Genomic DNA, 23,218 nt, shown 5'->3' with positions numbered 1-23,218 from the left:
GCGCCAGATCCGGTTCTGATCTGGCCCAGGTATGGCGGCTGTCTGGCGACAGCCATCAGCAAGGCATTATGGGGGAAGCTCACACACAGCGAGCGCTTGCAAACACCCCCGCGGCTCGTCTAGTCGGAGGATAAACACAGAGATCCTCTCCCATGCGCACATGCGTGGTAGGAAAATAAAACACGTTTGTGAAAACATTCAAAGCTATTTGAGTTTCCAGTTTGAACCAATCAAGACTCAGCCCGACTCCCAGAACTGCTGATGATCTCTGGACCTTGTCTCAATCTTAACTGGTGTTTTTCCCCTTTCTTGCTCTCCAAAACGGTCTAATAAACAGAGTTGCCTCAGGGATATTAATAGAAGAGAGCGATGACATTTTCAAGATGCAGAACTGAGGGAAATGAGAGTGGGCGTAGTGTATGAACACACACACACACAAACACACACACACATGCGCACACGCACATGCATAAACACACAAACACAAACACAGAAAGAGAGAGACAGAGAGAGATAAACACGCACAAACATAAACACACAAACACAACATTTCCTCAGTATTGCATCCAAAGGTCCCAGTCCTTTTATGGCGAGGTAATCAAATCAAATCCCAAACACACGCTGCAAGTCCCGAATCTCTATTTCTAGATAGTTCTATTAATAATGCTGAGAGGAGAAGAAAGCCGCAGCTGCAACACCAGGGCCACACAGCTGGATCCATCACGCGGGGGGCGGCCCCTCATGCCTCGTCCAATCCCATCCGTCCTCCCTCACTCCTCCTCCAATCATATCCGTCCTTCCTCACTCCTCGTTCCAATCCCATCACATCCTCCCTGGGGCCCGCAGAAGGCAGTGGCAGGCCTCAGCAGAAAAAAAAAGAGGGGGATCATGGGAAATAATAAAAGTGAACATCAAGACATTTTCTGGGCCGTCAGAAGGTTTCTTCTGTTCTTCTTCTGCTTCCACTGCTTTCACAAACATTCCCCTCTTGACAGGCACCATGTGACGCCAACCAGCCTCTCTGGTGCTGGAAACCAGATGTCAGGCTGAAAAAGAAAACAGCTTAAACACACAAAAAAACAAGATTCCCTCACTTTCTCTCTCTCACACATTCCTTCTCTCTCTTTCCTTCACTGTTAATTGCCAATTGGGCTGCACTTCCGATAACACGCCCTAACAAACTCGGCTGACCTCGTCACTCTGCACGGGCGGCAATTAGGCAGTCTTCGGGCACAGCCAATTACCCCTTGGCCACCAGGCGACGCTTCATGTGCTCCTACTCTCCCTTATCATTTATCCTCCTCTTCCTCCTCCTCCTCTCCCTCCTTCTCTTCCACTTTGTCAATGAAGGGTGAAGTTCTGAGTTATGTATAAAAGATGATAGCCACTTTTTCATTTGTCTTTTTTATAACACACAACCTGGGAATGAGTCGAGCCTGCTCACTCCACTACCCAAACCCCAGGAGCAGGGGAAAGGGTCCAGTCTGAGGCGGGAGTGAGTTTGTAACATGGCTGCCAACCTCTGGTATGGGAGTCGGGTTTTTGGCCCTGCCGGAGGCTTGCGTGAAATCCAGAGGATGTCACGTTTCACCCAGAATTACTTTCAGCGCCGGCCGGAGCCTAACGAGTGGCAGGCCAGCGCCTGCAACACGAGCCCTCAGGACAGCGCAAGGACGGGGGGGGGGGGGCGGGGGTTGAGGAGGATGTGGCCGAGAATTATAATGTTACCACTTTTCCCCCCTTTTCAGAGGCGGTCATTCGTGCCATTGTTGAGCTGGCGCGACCCAGCGGAGATTAGAGATTAAAACCCTGGCGGTCTATCGAGAGACCTGCAATGTTTAGTCTCGCCAGTGCCCTCCCACTCCCCCCCCCCCCTCTAAGTTTGATAGGGGTGGGGTGGGTGGTGTTGTGGTGGGGATGGGGAAGAGACAAGCTGAGCCTCTGCAACGACTGCGCAAATAAAGCCCGGCTCCTATGGGGCTCCTACAGGGATAGCAGTCCACAAAGCTGCCCCAGGTCTCGCCTGCTGATACTGCTGAGCCTCTGCATATGTAAGTGACACACGCACACACACACACACACACACACACACACACACACACACACACACACACACACACACACACACACACACACACACACAGACAGGAGTGTGTGTGCAGAACAAGAGAAAACACTTGTTTCCATGTGTGTCAGTGTGTGTGTGTGTGTGTCAGTCATGGGCAGCAGCTCAGCTGCTTTCTCAGAGTGTCCCTTTTCAGCCAGACGTCCAAAGTCAACAGCCCTGGCGTGGGCCAGATACCCCCTCCAGAACCACCAAGAGAGGGCCAGGAAAGAAAGAGGGTGATAGAAGGAGAGAGAGAAAGAGAGGGAGGGAGAGAAAGGGAGAGACAGGGAGAGAGAGAGGGGGAGTATGGAGTGAAAAGAAAGAGTGAGGGGTAAAAGATAATGGGGAATGCAGGGAGATAGCAAGACAAAGGAGAGAGTGAAAAAGTGAAATTGAGAGGAGGGAGAATGAGTAAAAAAGACAGAGTGAGTGAGAGGGAACCTGAGGACAGAGACACAGGGAAGCATTACTGAGATAGGGGGAAAACGATGTGTGTGTGTGTGTGTGTGTGTGTGTGTGTGTGTGTGTTCTAATGAGAGAGAAAGGACAGACAGATTGGCAGAAAGGACTGACAGGGTGAGTCTGCGTCTGAGAGAGGAAGGACCAGGGAAAGAGATGGAAGAGAGAGAAAACACACAACACAAGATAAGAGATGAGGGCAAAGAAAAAGAAGGATGCAGAGAGCTCTGAGATGAGATGTGTTTGTGTGTGAGAGAGAGAGAGAGAGAGGGAGGGAGGGAGGGAGGGAGGGAGGGAGGGAGGAAGGGAGATTCTCCCATCCTGCCAGAGGAGATGATGCTGGGAAAACAGCAGAGAAGAGAAGAGAAGGGAAGAGAAGAGAAGAGAGCAAAGAAAAAGGGATGTAGAGAGCAATTCTGAGAAGAAGAGGGTGATGAGATGAGAGAGACAGAGAGAGAAAGAGAGAGAGAGATGAGAGGGGGGGGGGGGGGCTTCTCATCCCACCCTGCCAGAGGAGCGGATGCCAGGGCTGGAGCTTGAGAGTGCTGGCCGTGTCAGGAGGCCCCGGCAGCCCCCGGCAGCATCCATCTCCCCAGACACCATCAATTACCTCTAATTAGGCCCATGATGGTCCGCTGAGCAGAGAATGAGCTCGGTGATTAATCAGGTCTTGTCTTGCTCCTCGCACCCTTCCTCTACTCGCCCCGCGAAGGAAGGAAGAAGACAAAGAAAAAAGGAAGAGAAAGTGTGTGTGTGTGTGTGTGGGGGGGGGGGCGACAGATACCTTCTGTTTGACTTTCTTTGTGTCTTTCAGGCCTGCGCCCGTTTCAGGCGGACAGGTTTGTGATGCATTGAACATCCAGATCTCTGTGACATGCAAACAAAAGCAGACAAGCCCTTCCCAATGGCATGACAAGAGAGAATATTAATTATTTTAGTGTGGCCCTGGCAAATGACAGTACATGTCTGACGCCTTTGATGTCCTGTGTTCATAGTTAAGTCGCGCGGTTTGGATTAAAAGGCCTTACGCTAGGATTTCGCCCACCCTGTCTGCAAGTTTGCCAAGCGGTCAGTGTTTGCTCAGGGTTGGTCCAGCGGTGCCCTGTCTTTGCCCTTACCTTATCCTCTCACTCTGCTGCCCTCTCTTGTGTGCGGATGGCGAGTCCATCGGGCAGACACTTCTGGCTCGTCTCTGGCATGATGTAATGGAGGAGAGGGCCCTGGGAGCTGTCAGCTCCCAATCCACTGAGGAATGTTTCATAGGCCTGGCCTGAGGTAAGACAAATATGAAGCTATGAAGAGGATGAGAGAGAGAGAGAGAGAGAGAGAGAGAGAGAGAGAGAGAGAGAGATGGATGGATGGAGAGAGACAGAGGGAATGAGAATCTGAGAAAAGAAAAAAAGAGAGGGAAGAAGAAAAAAAGAGAGGGTGAGGAGAAGGATGGGAGAACGGGGGAGAGAAAAGCACTGAGGATAACTACTGAATATATACAGGCTTCCTGTGAGATGAAGCAGTCAAGTGCTACATAAAACCCCCTATGAGAGGCAGCGCAGTCAGTATTTCATAAGCTCTGATCATTGCTTACTAATAAGGAATTAGGGTTTTTTCCCCCCGAAGGAGTGGTTCTTGCTTCGGGGGGTTGGTGCTGGAAGTTGTACGGCAGTTCCTGTTAAGGGGGGCGGGGGGGCTCTCCCCTTTTTGGCTTAAAGTCTCGCTGAGGAGCAGAGGGCTGCGGGAGGAATTTTGTTTTGCCTAAAATGTGCACTTGAAATCACCCACCAGCTTTTACAGTTCAGCGACAAAGGGCACAACCTTGCTGTCAAGGCTCCACCACTGCGTCATTAAGCAAACAGATATGGATACATGACCGAGGGCCTTGCTCTCTCTCTCTCTCTCTCTCTCTCTCTCTCTCTACAAACACACACACACACTGTGACACACACACACATTCTTCATGCATACACCACTTGCTCACAATCAGATCACATGGAGAGAGCACCAGATGACAGGTTTCAGGGAGGGTTCAAATGGCTGGATGACACAGGCTTGAGGGATGAAGGGGGTGGCCATGATAAAAGCGAAGAAGCCTCAGCCAGCCCCAAGTGGTTAATATCACACAGAGGACATAACTTCAGCTGCACGTCAGCGAAAACACATTACACAGGGCGCAGCAGCCACTAATGAAGAGAGCTGCCGTACACATTCAAACAGTATGTAATAAAGTCTGATTTCTTTGTGTGTAGCCTACACCCAGAGAGAGAGAGAGAGAAACAGAGAGAGAGTTATTCAGTGAATGTGAGAGAGATCTTTAGTGAGAATGTACAGTAAGAGATAGAGAAATCAGAGTGGACACTTGAAGTAGGCCTATAAGCAGCACCTCAACACAAGCACATACCTTCCCTAGTGACTGATCGACAGACTTGCAGCTGACCGAAGCAATGAATCCCATATTGAGCTATTATACATAGGCACAATTTATTGTGACTTAAAGTCTTTACAGTTTTTGTAAGATGCTACCAGTCCATAAACATGGATTTGAACTCTGTGATAGCCAGCTTTGAGTTAGTGCAGCCTACTGGCATCCAATGCTGCTAGGATTAGTCTGTCAAATATGCTAGTTTGACGTGAGAAACAACCCGACAGTCGTCTGAAAGGGCTATTATTTGCAGTGCTTTGTGAAATGTTATGATGCCAGACGCCAAAAAATGTTGGGCTATGCAATATGCACACTGGACAGCTTGGATATGGCCTGAGGTTTGGCGCTCTATGGATTCCGGGGAAATTGGTTTATAAGGACTTTCCCATTCCAGGCGTCGCGCGCTGCCAAATGATTGGCCGGTTATTACCAGACGCCAAACAGACTCAATTCCGTTAGTCCTCTTCGCGAGGCAAAATAATTTCTAGTGACTCTTTCACATGTAAACCCCGCGTCTCGCTCGTGTTTTCATTGTGCCAGGGCCTAGGGTTTTAATAGTCATTGTCCAATTAGTGAATTAACGCAAACATTCTTCATAGCCTTCCAAGGTTTCATAGTTGTAAGTATTCGAGAGATGGACAAACTGTAGCCTAACCTGTGTGAGAACTGGAGGCCAAGTGACGTAACAAAAATGCATTTAATAATGGTAACTACTGTTTCCTTCCCCTAACGCCATACTGCGTGGCGATTATCTGGCAATATGAAACAGGGTTGCTTGCTCACATCTGCTTAATCTAAAAATACACAGTAATAGGTCCAGAATTGCCATATGTGCGTGCGCAGTTCACTGCACGCAATTTTGCGTGTCAGTGTTAACACAACACTCACGACTTGCCTTTGCTGAGAATAGTATAACCTCCTTGACCGTGGAGCTCACAAGGGCATTACATTCCCGGCCCACATTATGACGGCAATGCTCCAATGCACAGTTTCATCTCAAACCCAGCAGTCTGAAATAATTCCAGAAGTACACTACTGACACCATGTGGCAGTTACAGGTTCTGCAAGAATAAAGTACAGACCCAAAATGCTGTATGGAAGGTTTTATTGATTAGAAGCAAAAGCCAATAAATTTGCAAGTTTTTGCCAAGAACGGCAGAATACGCTACCAAGTCAATGACGAGTTGTCTCTAAATTATCTGCAATCACAACAGTTTTAAAGTTGACATCAGGAAGGTAAGGAATGCTCAAAACAATGTCTAAGAAAGCAGATGTGCAGATGAGCATAATAAAAGCTTTCACAATGCCAGTGACGTAAGGAAAAACAACAAAGACAGCAAGCCAGAGAGACCAAAAAGAGAAAAAACATAAGTCACATATTCCTTCGTAATTCTCATCTCAATACAGACTTTCCTCTTACACAAATATGTTAATTAAAAAAAAAAAAAAAAAAATGCTAACATTTTAAACTTATAATGAAGTTATGATGAACATGACTTCATTCACTATCGCTGTACACTAGTAACCATACTGTAAGGCCTTGTGTTTCAAAATCTCACATGAAATAAAAAGAAAACAAAAAAAATAAAAGAAAACCTTGCCGATGTCATTTCAGTCGCAGCATGGATTCCAGCAGACCTTGTCTCACCTCTAAAACACTGAAAGAGCTTTTGTTACACTAGCCATCTCCTGCACAACCTCCGTTGTGATTTGCTAAGAAGAAACCGTACAATGAACAGCGACACTGCACTCGAAAACCCTGTGGCAGGACCTCTCTTTGTCACCAGGGTGCACAGGACACAACCGGTACAGGACACAGCAACTGCATGCAGTTAAATAGCTTCTTAAGTACATTGGATGACTAGCTGGCTAGCATGTAGCTGATAAGGTAGTGTATGATGGTGTGAGTGTTTGAAAGTGTTCCAAAGGTGTGTGTGTGTGTTTCTATAGTTTTTCACCCAGAACTACGGTAGCTTCAAGCCTGAGGCTGCAAGTCAGAGAGTGTGTGTGTGTGCAGTCTGTCTATATTTTATTTTCTCTGATATGTATTTGGTAGCTCAAAGTCCCAAGTGACCCAGAACTGAGTGTCTGTGTAGAGAGATCACTAGCGTCTAACACGTGAGCATATACCTTTGTTATGTATGCAGATGTCGGTCTCTCTCTCTCTCTCTGTGTGTGTGTGTGTGTGTGTGTGTGTGTGTGTGTAGGCCTGTATGTTCACACAAGTGTCTATGTATGAATCTCCGCGGATCTGCATGAGAATGTATGTGTATGCGATACTGTATGTAAGGGTGTGTTTGATAGTGTGTGTGTGTGTGTGTGTGTGTGTGTGTGTGTGTGTGTGTCTCCACTCAGGGCGCCAGCGGCCCCAGGCTGAGCTCCACATGGTGCGTGAGCCAGATGGCCTCGGCAGGCGCGTCGCCCTCCTCGCTGGGCCGGATGGGCGCGGCCAGGTTGCGGAAGTCGTGGCGCATGCGGAACGCCACCGTCACGTCACCATCCTCACGCTGCGGCACCACCTTGATGAAGAAGCCGATCTTGTTGGACTTCCTGAAGGCCACCACACTTCAGAGAAAGAAAAGAAAAAAAATATATATTATTACAACCAATTCCCTTACTCACAGAAGGCACAGCCGTTTGCTTCCCTCAATGCTTCAGCCTGGAGAAAAACACTGAGGTAAAATACCAACTACACGAGTATAAACTGTCCGGCATCAGTGGTTCCTTTGAATACATCACATATTCAGTCGATATAAACTTCACATCATATGCATAGACTAGGGTTGCAAAATTCCGGGAATTTTTAAAGTTGGAAACTTTCCATGGGAATTAACAGGAATATATGGGAATAAACAGGAATTAATGGGAATAAACTGGGAATCTTTAATATGGCAAGTAGTCTATAACAGGGAACTTAAATGTAGTGGACAAAACCCCATCTTGCAGCATAATACTAGCTAAAACAACCTGATTTAATGCAATTTCAGTCAAATTTCTACCCTGCACATACGTCAATCCCATGCGCACAGCAATCAGCATAGGCTACTAGACGTAAAGGAAACCTATGGTGCGTTCATGTGCACGGGGAACATAAATTCCCAGTGAAAACGTCATCTCATGTGGGAATAACTGGTGTGAAACTGGGAGAAGTTTGCAAACAGAGTTGCCCAGTTATGGGCTTGTCGTCACTTTTGTCCTCATTCAAATTGGTGTACGTCATTTTGCACTGTAATGGGAAGATTAATCTGTCTGATTAAGCTTGACAACTTATATATAACTTACATAATCGATAAGGTTTGGTTGGGGTGGTATGTTGTGTCATTTCTTTTACCATTTTCTGGGATTCTAACTGAACAAACTGATAGTCAGTTAATGTTCCAACCAATCGGATTTTGTTGTTGAGTGGCGTGGTGCATCATGGGCAGTTCAGTGGTCTCAGTATTGCTAGCTTAGCACGCTAGTAAACCATAGGCAGAGAATGGGATTCCCGCTAGCATGGTAGCTAGCATTGTATGCTAAACTAAGCGAAAATATGAACAAACAAATCATATTGGTTATTATGAAACAAAATGTTAATGTTTGTATATTAAAAAGTAGGAATTACCAAAAATTCCCAGTTAATTCTCGTAAAATCCCATTAATTCCCATAATTTCCTTTAATTCCATGAAAGTTTCCAATTTGGAATATTTCCAAAATTCCCCATCTTAACTTCCCATGGAAAGTTTCCAGTAAGTTTCTAGAAATTTACCGGAAATTTTCCGCCCCTTTGCAACCCTAGCACAGACTATATCTTTGTAAAGTGCATTTTGTGGTGCCAGTCACTTTTCTTTTAAGTTCTCTAATCAGTTTTCATGGTCAGCTGAGTCATACCTGCAGTGCATTCACATGTGCACAAATAGAACTTTTTCACATCAGCCATTTTGACATGAAATAGTAGGGCAAGCACAGATGTTACTAAGTACGTTAATGAAGTTCAATTTCATTTAGCAGAATGAGGGTCTTAATTAACGTCATTAGTAACACCTGGGCCTGCCATATATTTCATGTCAAAATGTCCAAAATGGCTGCTGTGAAAAGGTCCATAGGGCCCTGGCTGTGCACATGGAACAAAATGACTTTAATGTATAAAATGTATGATTTTAATGTATAAAAATCCCATGACAGAATAAATGTTAAAACGTCTGAACAATGTTTTGGCACAATACTTACAGGTACAACCAGGGGAAAAAAGGTCTAAATTGGTCAAACTAACAACACGTTTAAACACTGAAAATAAACATTTAGTATCTTGTTTTTCAATCAGTGTTTTCCTCAGCACACACATATGCTGTGAGAGATTGCCAGGTGTGACTTGGAAAATTACCCAATTTCACTTCACTGGTCCAAAAAATGAATCTTGGGTTGTGTCAAAGAATTGATAATCATACTGCTCTTGTTGAGCGTATGATTGTGCTGCTGGTGGTAAACAGTCAATGTAATGAAATACTTTTCTTTGCCTGTGGGTGGTGCTAGGTAGCACAAATAGTAATAAAGCTACCCAAATGATTATTTACAGAAATGTAAAAAAAACATCCATCTCAAACATAGCTAGTTGTTTAGCATGCATGAGTAACTTCAACCTCTTTCTGAGAGTTCGCTCCCCTGCCTTGAAACAGTGGATGATTGGATCCTCAAACAATTTGCGTTCCTTTCTTATGGCTGAAAAACAACCTGTGGTGTATTGTTTCATTTTTAGCCTCAGAAATAAATAGGACAACTGTAAGCATCTTACCCCATTGGTGGATTTAAATGAAAAAAAAAAAACTCATGTTTTTCACCGAGAGGGTCTGCAGAGCAGCAACGATAAGGACTTTTATTGGAGACTTTATTAGACGATTTAGGTTACGTTGCACGTTTCATTTTTTTGTAACATTTGGGATCTTGGTGTGTCGTGGCGCAAAAAAAGATTGAAAACACACTGATCTTGTACATGTAACCTGCTGCCAATCTGCTCTTATCCTGAGTGACACGTCTACATGTTGATTCAGCTGCAGAGGTGCTAGACTCCTCACACCAGCTTTACACTCACGACCTTGTCATGTTCAACACACAAATGACTCAACGCAACAGCAACACACCCTGCTCCTTCTCCTCAACGCAACAGCAACACACCCTGCTCCTTCTCCTCAACGCAACAGCAACACAGCCTGCTCCTTCTCCTCAACGCAACAGCAACACACCCTGCTCCTTCTCCTCAACGCAACAGCAACCTGCTCCTTCTCCTCAACGCAACAGCAACACACCTTGCTCCTTCTCCTCAACGCAACAGCAACACAGCCTGCTCCTTCTCCTCAACGCAACAGCAACACACCCTGCTCCTTCTCCTCAACGCAACAGCAACCTGCTCCTTCTCCTCAACGCAACAGCAACACACCCTGCTCCTTACACACCCTGCTCCTTACTCTACAGCAGCGGTGCCCAAACTTTTTCCCCTGCGTACCACCACTTACATCCTGACTCGGCTGCGTACCCCCACCATCCAACACATAAAAACGTAACACATTCTATTGACGCATTCCAAGCATCATGTTTAGCCGCCCTACATAACAAATAACAAAATCAAAATGTGCAGCTCTCACACTAAAAACAGTGTGGAGATCAACATTATGAAACACAAAGAACAAAGAGAAGATAGGCTTAGATTTTCTTTTTTTTTAATAATTTTTAACACTTTTCCGACATAGCCCTTTTCATCTCACATAGTGGAAGCTTGCGTACCACCGGTGGTACACGTACAACAGTTTGGGAATCCCTGCTGTGTATAACTTTATATAATATTCTTGATAGAATATTATATACTCAGATCCTGTCAGATCATATTTATATTTATTTATGTCTGGTTTATTATTAATAATAGTCTTGCTATGCTATTCTACTCACTGGAATAGGAGCAAACTGTTCCACTGTTTCTTGGAGCAACTTCAGTTAGAAGTACATTTGAAAAAAAAAAAGATGTAAAAATATTAGACTTCTACAAAAACCTAAAACCGAGGCAGAGTTGGCATCTAAAGAAATGTTCAAAGGCCTCATCACTGACTTCAGCAGATTCCTGAGGGGCTTTGCTACGGCCCTTAGCAGAGGGATTTTAGGGTATCGTTTCCAGTTCTGTCAAGTTCAACAACCAAAAATCAAACAAGCGCTCAAACTCAAACATGAGTTAACTTCTTTAAGAAGTCGATTGAGAATAACGTTACAGACCAAAGAAATGTTTTTTATTCAACATAACCCTGTGCCCTCTGTTCTAGTCTATAGTCATAGTTAATATTTAATAACAGGCAACATTATTGCACTGTTCAATCCCTGCACTCTTACTTTTGCACCATTGCACACACTCTACGATTGTAATCACTTCACATGCTCTTGTGATGATTTTTATGTATGTCAGATGCATGTGTGTATGTGTTTGTTGTATTATGGTTGTATAAGCTACTGGATGCCTAAAATTTCTCTCGGGATTAATAAAGTATCTATCTATCTATCTATCTATCTATCTATCTATCTATCCATTCATCTATCAGTGTTCAATGCCAGAATGACATCCTATAAATACGTCCCTTGAATACAGAATGGTGCCATTGAATGAAGCCATTAGGAATGAAGAGAACAGATTGGGAGCCATATGTCTCTCCGTCCACACTGACCCATTTCCGATTTCCTCCCCATCAATTCAGACGCATCCTGCTACTGTGATGCCAGTTTCCACTGGTGTTTTCAGGGTGTCAGGGGTGTATTGGTGATCTATTAGGAGTGTTTTAAGGATGTGCTAGGAGTGTGTTAATGGTGTGCTAAGGTCTGCGAGGTTGTATAAGGTAGGTGGGTCTTACTCTGGGTCGTCCTGGAAGTCCTGGGGCTCAGCCAGCTCATCGTACTCTGCAGCTGCATCCTTTCCTGCTAGTACCAGCTCCTTCGTAGGAACCATCACCTGCAGAGACATACACACACACACACACGTGAAATTTCAGCAAACACAAATGCGCACAGCATATACAAGCACACACAAACACACACACACTTTTTAAGCTGCTCACTGAAAAAAACAATCAATAACTCAGCCGAGCCAAAAGCCTTCAGACGCCAGCCGTGCTGCCTCCCTGGTTGTATTGATGGAAGCGTAAACACTGTATGAAATAAACTACAGATTCATAGGCCCAGGGCAGACCCCTGCATTATCCATAGGCCATCACCAAACCTCCATCAATAAGCAGAGTACTGAGGGCAAGGGGAGTGAAATAAGAACTCACCCCCCCCCCAAACTTGACTCCAGTGAGTGAAAGGGGGGGGTGGATACAATGGACCGATGAGAGTACAATTTTAGCTCCTGTGGTCCCTGGTGCTGTTTACAAGCCATGCGATTGGCTCGTCTGTTTTAGGTCCAGAACTGAGCAGCATAATCCAAGGTGTTGCTGCATGCAGTAGCTGGCATGGCACTGGGCGCTCTGTCCACACCAATCACAGAGTGCAGTACCTTGGCACCAGACATGGAGTGCAGTACCTTGGCACCAGACATGGAGTGCAGTACCTTGGCAGTGCTGTTGACGTCGTCGGCGTCCCCTTCCTCACAGGCGATCAGGGTGACATGGGTCACGTGCTCCACTGGGTTGGTGAGGGTCAGCAGCACCTGACTCTCCTGAAGGGAAAAGAAGCACCAAACATGCCGTCACTCTACTGCAACACCACAACCATGCAGGAATCACATTCATAATACTTACAGTATGATATTTAAATAATAAATATCTTTTTATAATAAAATATGTCTTCAGTATTTACACTTCAACTGTTTACACATACTAGAATACCATCCAAAAGTGCACCACAAACATGCATATATATATGCATATATATATATATATATATATATATATATATATATATATATATATATATATATATATATATACATACACACACACACACACACACACACACACACACATATAAACAAAAAAAGAGTTCTGGTGGAAACTCACTATTTATAATACATAAAGTCTCAAACAAATTATAACATAACAAATTATAACATATAATAAAATTGGACTTGAGGTCAAATATCATGAGTAAACGTTTAAAACTAGACTAAAACTACACACGTAAACAAACTAGGAGTCTGGTTCAATGACCTAACCACAACTCTGGTGGAATAATGAAACGAGGAACTACAGGTCAGCCCAAAGATTCTAATCTCATTTGTCAGTGCTATATGCGAATCCCAGATAAGAAACATTTTTAATAGAAAAGTTGCTTGCCTTCATATGTCGAAGGTTTGGAATGGACATTATTCTCACATCAGGGATGTAACTCCTGTAAGGCAGTGATTGAAAAATGAAATTCTGTGCCGCCGCCAATGAAGAGGATGGCCTGCAGGCTCCTCAGAGGAGATAAGGAGTAAATATTTGTGTGAAATAACGCGAGGACAAAGCAATACTCACACAGCCACCAGCTGGATTTTGAACTTTATTGAAGTTGGATTAAACTCTGGTTTGCTCAGGTTGTGCTCACATTTCTGGAGAGAGAGAGAGAGAGAGAGAGAGAGAGAGAGAGAGAGAGAGAGAGAGAGAGAGAGAGAGAGAGAGAGAGATAAGCAGTTTTCCATTTTGAGTGATATGATCTATATACGAGACACAAACAGTGGAGAAACCTTGCTGATACAGTCACCGGGGCGACAAAGTGAGAGGTGTTGGTGAGTGGGTACGTGTCTGCTGAAAAGTTAGCACATCCTATCCTTTTCTTTAAAGTATATATTTGTATGGCCTTTGGCAATTACCTAGATAGGGCAGTGAAGTAGCCTGGGTGCCATTCCGAACTTAGTCCCGCCCACAACATTTGAGGTCGGGAAGTTCGGTCTGGCATTGCTCCATTGTGGTGGAAGTATGCTCGCCCTATATCTGGCGGACCAATCAAATCAGGCTTTACGATGATAGACAGGTGAGCAACAGCGCCTGGTCTATCACGTCATCTGAGCACGCTTAGATTAGGCTTATGTTTAAAACAAAAACGCTGTGGCTAGAAGGATACATGGCTTTTAAGACCCCATATGGAAAATTCATATTATTTAATAAGGTTTTATCACTGAAAACGAGTATTTCTGAAAACTTTGGCCAAAGTTGAGATGTGGGAAAAGTCGTGGTTTTACTTTCATCAAGGGAAAACAGCGCTGTTGCATTGCGACATGTTCCCTCGTTCGTTTGAAATCTCTGATTGACCACCTGTTAGAGGGATTTGCGACAGCCTTTCCCAGCTGTTTAACACGTTTGTAGCATATCACTGTTCAACAGAATTATTTTTAAAAACGGAGGGGATATAGGAGAAGAAGGATGGTTAGTGTGTTCTTCCTACACCTCACGGTAAGCTATTTTGTTGCTCTGATTGGTTAGGTCTATCCAATTGAGTGCAGAGGCATTCCCCCCCTGTATCGGTTAAAACACGCCCCATAATCATGTCCCAATGGAGCAGTATCAGACTCATATTCTGACTAGAATTGAGTATGACTACGTCAGGCTAGCAGTGAAGATCAACATGGCGTGGGGGAGAGGGATGGGATTGGTTTTGAAATAACCACTGCTGGGATTTGAACCTGGAGCCCCATAGGCACTTGGACCTAACCATAGGATGGACACTGCAGCCACTTGAGCTACAGTGCCCCCTTATGGTGAGTATCTATAATACATCTACTAGAACTGTCCAGCCGTGGCCTACTGGTTAGCGCTTCGGATTTGTAACCGGAGGGTTGCCGGTTCGAACTCCGACCAGTAGGAACGGCTGAAGTGCCCTTGAGCAAGGGATCAAAAGAGTATATATACTTATACTTATATTTTCATTGGCTACCAGCAGCTACCGTATTCTCAGTGCACTTTCAGGCTACAGCTAGCGTGACTCCATAGAGTCTGTGGAGAACTGAAAGTCTACAGTAGCAGCAGCACTGAGTATTAGCCCTCTAAGTTAGCAGTTAACATGTGCCTCACCCCCTATACACATACTTCGACTGTAAATCACTCTGGATAAATGCCTCCTGCATGTGAATAAATGGAAAGACAATGTGCTTGTAAATGTTTAATGATGACACATGTGCCTGCATATCTGTGTGTATGTGTGTGTGTGTGTGTGTGTGTACAGTATGTGTGTGTGAGAGAGAGAGACCGAGAGAGATGGTGTTTAATGATGATGAATGATTAAGATGATGACGGTGAAGTTGTGTGTATATCGGAGTTACAGATGTGTGTGTGTGAGTGCATGTGTGTGTGTGTGTGTGTGTGTGTGTGGATACTGACCCTGCAGCGGAGCGAGCGTTTGATCAGGAGGTGCTTGTGTTTGGGGTGCAGCTGAGACGCCCCCGCCGGCTGGAAGTCTGGCTGAAGAAGCCTCTGCCGCAGGGTGGTCACTGTGCAGCGAACACACACATGCACACACACAAACAAAAACACAAAATGAAGTCTCTGCTTTGCAGGAGACCATGTAAAAATGGAGACGATGATATACGGTGACAAGCACGAGCAAACCCATCTCAAGACAACCTAGCAAACAAAAACCTCTGTCTGTTCCTGTTGAGCTAACATGACATAGCGCCTGCGCACGCGCGCGCACACACACCTCCTTTCCTGCTATGTATATTTCATTCATACAAACACCTCTTCCCAATAATGCATATTACATAGCCCCAGGACACGCCAACCCCGGGACTGAAACAGCTGGTGACTGGGTCGAGTGCAGACCTGCGTGGATCTTGGCAGGGGGCACGGCGAGGGCAGTTCTTTGCGTTTGCCCAATCACACAATCAGCTCCCTCCTCTCACACATGTGCCAAGTTAGTGAAGGCCACAGACATGCAGTGGGGAGATGCAGTGGGACTATCGGCTCACTATTGAATTTCTATGCACACTGTGGACTGATCAAGGACTTTTACACAAATTCAAGGGCCCAACACGGTATGTTTTAGATTAGAACAAAGATAAAGGTCGATTTTATCAATGTAACCATTTTATCAACAGACAAATACTGTATGAACACCTTGACCTTTTAAAGCAGCAGATAGGGTATCGTGCCAACAACTCAAGGCCTGCAGTCATTTTCGATGCAAAATTGCAAAAAGTTTATTCCATCAAAGAATAACTTGTATTTGCACATGGCCAGGTAGTAGGGTTGGGTGATGTCCCCTTAATTGGCATTTGACGATGTGGGGGTTAGGCTATAGTCAACACTAATTACCATATGTCTGTACAGAAATAAATGTATAATTTTCTACATTCAAATGATATAGCCTACAGTTACACAGCATGAAAGTGGGCAGCTAGGCTACTGAAGTTGTGTGCAAAATGTGCTCTAGTGAAATCCGTGTAAAAGCGCATCAACGCATCTCATACCGCGTTATTACCGGCCATGACGACTATGAGCAGGGCTAGCGGAAAGTGAAAGTAAGGGGCTGCGATCGCACAGTCCAGGCTACTGGAGGCAGGAAGCAGCAACCAACTTAACGAATACAAATAACGAATCCCGATTACCACTCCGGTGCTGTCTGTGGCTTTTAAATACAAGCCTTACAGTGAAAGACAGAGGTCCTCTGATCCTATAACTCTAATGGAAGAAGTGGTTTCTTTTAAAAGACTGTATTTGGCGCTTAAGTGATGTAGCCTCGGAAAGATATTAGAGCTCTATGTGACAATCAACAAAAATGTCATCTAGTCGTAACAATAATAATTCATTAGGACTATTTTCTGCTAAAACATTACATATTTTAAGTTCAATGTATATTGCGAGACAGGTAAAAAAAGACAATAACAATGTAAGAATCAGAAATTATTTGAATAAGATGGTAGTTTCACATAGATAAGTCCTTCATGTTCGCACTCTCTGGCTGACAGTCTTTAAAGTACCCTGCATATGCATCAGTTCTAGGCTCAACTTAATTTCCAGGGAAACGTTTTTATATTTTAGCCTATGTTAAAGCAGGGTCTATAGAATCAGCGTGTCTGGCTTGTAGGGTTTTGCTTCCCATCGTGATGTCGGTCAACCATCACGATGGATGATGACATCAGTGTTTCCCATACATTGACTTATTTGTGGCGGCCCACCACAATATTAACATTGACCACCACACAATGATTTTCCAGGTTGTACTAAATTGTGCTTAAATCTGGTTAGCATCATAACCACGCTGTGCTAATTTGTTAAAAACTGTTGTATTCAAGTTAATTTTGCAAACCAACCACCACAAATGGAATTCAATTCTGTGGGAAACACTGGACATCGTCTATCGGCCCAACCCTACCGGGTAGCACTTTGCACTTTATTCTTTGGTGGAATAAACTTTTTGTAATTTTGCATCAGCAACTACTGGTGTACGAGTTCTCTTTTGGATTGTGGCATTTGTTTCATTCTCAAATTCAGAAACTTTCAAGGATTTCCAGGTCCTGCGGGAACCCTGCAGATGTTTCCTCTGACAGTTCTCATCTCACCCTCTGGGAGGCTGACGGGTCGGGTGTAGTAATCCTCCGGTAGCGGCTCCACCTCGTCCAGGGCCTGTGCAGGCTCGATGGGGATCTCCTTCTGGTCCTCTCCTTCTTTAAGGCTGCAAGAGACAGGGGATCAGAGAACATGTTTAGAGCACTGAAGACGGAACACATGCGCATCAAAAATCTCTACTTTAACAAACATTTAAATCACAAATGCTTAAAACCACGACTTGTACAGTTAGATTGATTGAATGTCCCCAAGGGACAATTTGGTTCACAACAGGTAGCCAACACATGCACTTTTGCACAAAAACACATAAAAACATGAAGTAATAAATAAATTAGAACATAAATACACATGTACACTACACAGTAGCTCAGGTGATAAGGGTGATGTGGAGAAACAACAACAGTAACGTGTCCACCATCAGTGAAAACACTATTGACGAAGGCACCTCAATGCTTAATTTATCGCAAACTAAAAACTTTAAAAGAGATGGCTGCTGCCATTGGACACTGGCTGATTAGAGTAACAGAGTTAGGGTTAGGATCAGGAACAGTTCCGTGTTTCTAAGCGTTCTAACTGTAAGAGGCCAGTGCGGATACTCACGACAGGCCGTAGAGGTTGGAGATGGGAGCCCCTGATCTGTGTCTTTGAAGCCTGGTTCCCATACCATACTTCTCCTTTAGACGCATTAACACACATAAACACACATAAACATCTGTTAGCACATAGACACACAAACACACACTCAAAAACACACATACATATACATACACACACAGACTCAGGAGTTGTTGTATGAGTATGACCATTACCTCACATTCTGGGCACATTCAATGTTTATCCTCTTTAAAACATGCTTTTCTTTATTCTGTCAGGGTATTCTAAAATCTAATCCATGGTAACCAATCCATGTGCATTAAAGTATTTTAACACATTGCATATTTATGCATATCTATTACTTGTGTTCAATTACATGTTCTAAGGACTTAGAACACTACAGTAAATATATATTTTCTATATGTCATTTAAAGGCCTTAAGTGTGTGGTAAAGCAACATCTGGAGTCTGTCCTCGTCTCTCTAAATGTTTTCCCAGTCATTTTCCAGGACGTCTGAAATACTACTCTGTGACTTGACTTTCACCTAATGCATTGTCAACCAATCCTACTTTCCTCGACCCACACATAAAGGGTCTGATTGTGCAGGAGGAATGCCTTAAGCCATAGAGACACTCATGTGATCAGCAGTGTTACTTTGTGTCAAGTTAGATAAAGTGAGAAACTGAGAGAAGTGGTGCAGGGAAGGAAAAAGCGCCCATAGTCACTGACAGAGACAGATCATTCTGTGCAGAGTAAGGATAAAAGTTGTGGAAAAAATTAACCACTCACCACCACGTGAATAGTGTGTTGCTGGGATGCAAAAACCAAAATTTCAACGTGCACAGCACAAGCAAAAAAAAAAGAGGGAGGGGGAGGGAGAAAGAGAAAGAACCAGGTGAAACCAAAGCAATCAAGCAAAAAAAAGAACAACAACATCAGAAGGGCTGTTTGAGCTGAGCTGTGTCGCGTTGAGTTCAGTTGGGTAACAGCAGCAAAACAGATGCAACAGTACTGAAGGCGGGAAGCTGCAAGGAGAGGTCAGCCCACACTGTTGCCTGGTCAGTGCAGGGTTGGGAATTAGCCACCTGCCATCTTATTTACTGCTAGATACACACAAAAGTATATACAAAATGTTCATCTCAGACCCAGCACCTCAAACTTGTGGTAGTAAGTAATTCATTAAAAAAGTAAGTAATAATGTTAAGATTATCACCAATAAAACAAAGAAGCACATTTTCACAGTTTGCTTACCAGGGTGAGATTAAAACACATGCAATGCTAAGTTTTTGTTTGACTGCAAGGCGATAGCCCAGATGATTACAGAAAGAGAAAATAAACCAGTGCTTTCATTTCCACTCAGTATTCATGCATGTGAGAATATTAATAGTCAGCGGGGAAGCTGTTTCTTAACAAACAGGGCCGTGTTTACCGAGAAGGCCTGGGGCATGAACGGCCGTCGCCTGGCCAGTTTCTTCCGGTCTCTCTCCAGTTTCTCTCTCTGGGCCAGCTGCTGATAATACTCAATCAGCTTGTTGATCTGAAACAAACACACATCGCCTTCACTGAACTGGCCCAACTCAGCCCAACATCACTAACTAACTAACCACACACACACACAGTGGCAGAGTGTCACGTTCCAACAGACAGCAGTTACATTAGTGGCCTGAGGAGTGTTCTGTATGGTGCTTGTTGTTGATGATCGTGGAACATTAAATGCATCATACGATTCCACCCTATGTGGAAATTCCTAAAACAGACAGGCCAAAGCAATATGCATGGTTCAGTTCAATATCACAACTACACAGAAACAGTGTTAGGCTCTGACAACTAATAATCATATCCGCACAAAGAATGCGCTACAACGATTCAAACTGTCAGAAGTTAAATTAATAATAATAAACATAGAAATAGAACACATCCAGACATCAATGTAGTGCCAGCCTCTGTGACTAGCAAAAAGTCACCTAAAAATAGAAACACACATCTATGGTGACTACTATAATGCTATACTATGACTATAACATGTGTGTAACTTTACAGGTGCAATGAGCAGCACTGACGCTGTATTTCTGCACAAGTTATACCAAAGTGGTATAACTTCTCATTTCTTGAGGGATAAAATGACATAACTGCTAGTCACGCAGTCTTTTACAGCTTCAATACCATGTTAACTGTACAGAACTCATACTGAAACCTACCCTTTGAGTATGTGGGTTCTCTGGTTCTTGCCATCCTCCACTAGCTACAAAGAGACAGAGAGAGACAGTTTAAACACAGTGGATCACAGAGCCAGAGATACTTGATACAAGCAGCTATAAACTTTATATCTATGTTTATATGTTTCTTAGCAGACACTTTTAGAGGAGCTGGTTCTATACCTACCGACAGATTTGTCTGCCATGCCCACATCACGGGAAGTCCAGCGACAGAACCCACATGCCAGATAGTAGGCCTTCTTCATGGTTATCTTAGTGGGGTCATCGGGAAGGGGTGCAGGTATGTTGGTGGCTCGAGTGGACAGAGTATGCATGCAACATGGGCAGTCAAAGCAATTGGCACACCTATGGGGCACAGACAGACACACTGTCAATAATACTGTACTCCAATGTCCCAGTCTCTAGTATTTCTTTTGAATATTCAGGGACTAAATTACCGGTTCTTTTTTAGTTTTGCCTCTGCTGAAGGCATATTTTCCAGGCAACTAGGGCAGTAGTGTGAATCCACCTAAGAAAAAATAAGACCATGATGGTTAATAAGCTTACATAATAATAACACAGTCATTACAAAAAACAAACAAACTTATTGTTGTTGTTGAAAACAGTGTTCTGACTGCTTAAGTAGTTAGTTGGGAACAAGGTTAAGAAAGGCTTTATAATATTTCTGTATTAACGTTGCCCATACTGTCAGTATAACATTATCTATGAACGTTGCTTATGGTGTGTTTTCATTCGGGTGTGGTAGCTAGCTAGCTAGTGCGAAGCAAGCTAGCATAGCATCAACATTGGCTTTACTATGCTTTTGTCACTTATATTATCGTCGAAACTACAAATAGGTCTCATTCTAGGAAATAATAGTATTAGCATGACGCCGATATGATACAGACATAGGACAATCACAATCAAATAAGGCATAGCCAGTCTATGGTTTATTCAAGCACTAGCAGACTAGCTAGCAACTTAACAGCAAAATACATGCTGGCCATGACTGACAAATGAAGTAGCCAATAGAGTAACTGCTCTGTGACTAAATAAATGAACAGACACATCAATCCGCCAATGAGTTCAAAGAACCGAGACTGCGGAACGGAATCTGGGCGGGAGCATGTGTCAAACTACACTGACTTGCTTGATCACACCGGAAAACTAAATAAAATTCTGTTAAACGAGAGAATTAATCCGACTTACTTCGTGTGACACACATTCCAGTGAGCGCAATTCGCTGCAATAACGGCAGAAGTACAGTTGAGACAACGGAGATCGGATCTTTTTCTCTCCACGAACTAGGTAGAGTACCCTGTCTGGCTGCAAAAGGGACGCCATCTCTAACAGACTACTCCACGTAAAACCCTACGTCACATTTTACCAAGAGAGGAACCTGCTCAGCAGTGGCCCCTACAGTTCAACCGGGTACCACTTTGACACAATCATGTCAAACCTCTTATAATATTGCTCTGTTGACACGATGTTATTAATTATCATAAAACTGTATAGAGCAGGACATTTTAACACCAAGCATTTCCTTTTTGATAAGAATATCAAATATAATTTCCCTTTTCTTGTGTTAACAACCCCATCAAGCCCCACCCTACAGCAAAATTTGACTGGCCCACCTCTGGGCCACTCACCCCAACTGCACTTGCACTCATTGTAAGTACTGAAGTATGCGAATTGGAACAAAGTCTATAACACTGAATGTCGGCTGGGTAGGTGCTCAGTCTAATGGACTTTTGCAAAATGTGTAATATGTAGACTACTTGGAGCCAGTATTTAGATTTAAGGCCTACTGTATATTCTGATGCACTGTTCAACAACAACAAAAAGTTTATTTAACAATGATTTCCTTTAATTGACCTCTTCTATTTGATTAATAATAATACCCAATAGGCAAGCATCTGACACTGGGACATCCTACATAAGTTTGACTTTTTAATCAATATTTGTACAACCCTATAATTCCAAACACGTTGTGATGCTGTGTAAAATGCAAATATTGAAAGAGAATGTGATAATGTGTAAATAATGTTAACCCATAGTTGCAAAAAGAACACAAAAACAAATTGTACTACTAAATGAAATGTTTATGCTCATTTGGAATTTGTTCCAGCAACATGTCTCAAGAGAATTGGATCAGGGTCAACAAAAGGAAAACGAAAATAGGAACACTTCACAACTAATTAGGTTGACTGGCACCAGGGTTGGGTAGGAAAACAGCATTCCAGGACCGCAGACTCTGTCAGAAGCAAAGATGCAGAGACATTCATCACTCTGAAAAACGGTGTGGGAAAATAATGCAACAATATAAGAATAATGCTCCTCAATATAAAAAGATTCTTTATATTTTATATATTAGGACTCTTTATGGATTATATTACTGCGGTTGGAATCTTGGAGGGAACTGTGGAGCAACTGGCTGCAGGGCCCATGTGTGGGTCCACGTGCCCATGGGGATCTGGGATCGAGTCTCACCCAGGTCATTTCCTGGTCCCTCCCTATCTCTCTCCCTCCAACTTGCTTCCGGTCACTCTGATTAAAGACATGAGAATCCCCAAAAATATATGTTTTACATATATTTATGATATATATCTTGATGTTGTTTCAAGAAAGAAATCCTGATTGTCAGGCATGTGTGGAATGAAAACAAAGGAAAGAAAGTTTGAATCAAAATAGATTCTTGCAAAATACTAACTTTTTTTCCAGGGTTCCAAAACTCTTGGAACAATGACTCCTATCAGTAGCCCAATGCCAGCATCAGTAGGGGTGAAGTCAGAAAGTCTTTCCGTTTTGGAATCAATTCCTGTAAAACAGGAAAACATTCCAAAACTGGAAGAACTAAGAAAATGGTCTTAACTTCAGGAGGTTGATGTCACCCCTTCTGATTATGGCATCTTGCTGCTGATAGGGGTGAAGTCAACTTCCTTGAGGTAAGACCAT

General features: G+C 43.6%; 1 protein-coding gene and 1 non-coding gene across 3 annotated transcripts; both read right to left on the bottom strand.

The window, feature by feature from the left end:
• Positions 1-6,070: 6,070 nt before the first annotated feature.
• dctn4 (dynactin 4) lies at positions 6,071-21,655 on the bottom strand. 2 transcript variants are annotated; one of them, XM_042074669.1, is made up of 14 exons: positions 21,473-21,655; positions 20,722-20,792; positions 20,451-20,629; positions 20,267-20,310; positions 19,498-19,605; positions 18,858-18,878; positions 18,075-18,148; positions 17,468-17,580; positions 15,288-15,397; positions 13,449-13,522; positions 13,266-13,320; positions 12,542-12,649; positions 11,847-11,944; positions 6,071-7,547 (listed from the first exon to the last, which is right to left on the bottom strand). In XM_042074669.1, the coding sequence occupies exons 1-14, from the start codon at positions 21,605-21,607 to the stop codon at positions 7,334-7,336; spliced, it is 1,404 nt and encodes a 467-aa protein (XP_041930603.1). In that variant the 5' UTR covers positions 21,608-21,655; the 3' UTR covers positions 6,071-7,333. The 2 variants fall into 2 exon arrangements, with proteins under 2 accessions (XP_041930603.1, XP_041930604.1); XM_042074670.1 differs by lacking the exon at positions 18,858-18,878 and having other exon boundaries at positions 21,473-21,654.
• Positions 7,692-7,756, bottom strand: LOC121695091. The gene has a single exon (XR_006026010.1). It is a non-coding gene; the product is annotated as a small nucleolar RNA SNORD42 (small nucleolar RNA).
• Positions 21,656-23,218: the final 1,563 nt, after the last annotated feature.

Source organism: Alosa sapidissima, chromosome 20, assembly GCF_018492685.1.
Source record: "Alosa sapidissima isolate fAloSap1 chromosome 20, fAloSap1.pri, whole genome shotgun sequence".
Classification (NCBI taxonomy): domain Eukaryota; kingdom Metazoa; phylum Chordata; class Actinopteri; order Clupeiformes; family Clupeidae; genus Alosa; species Alosa sapidissima.
This window is presented reverse-complemented; position numbering and strand designations above follow the sequence as displayed.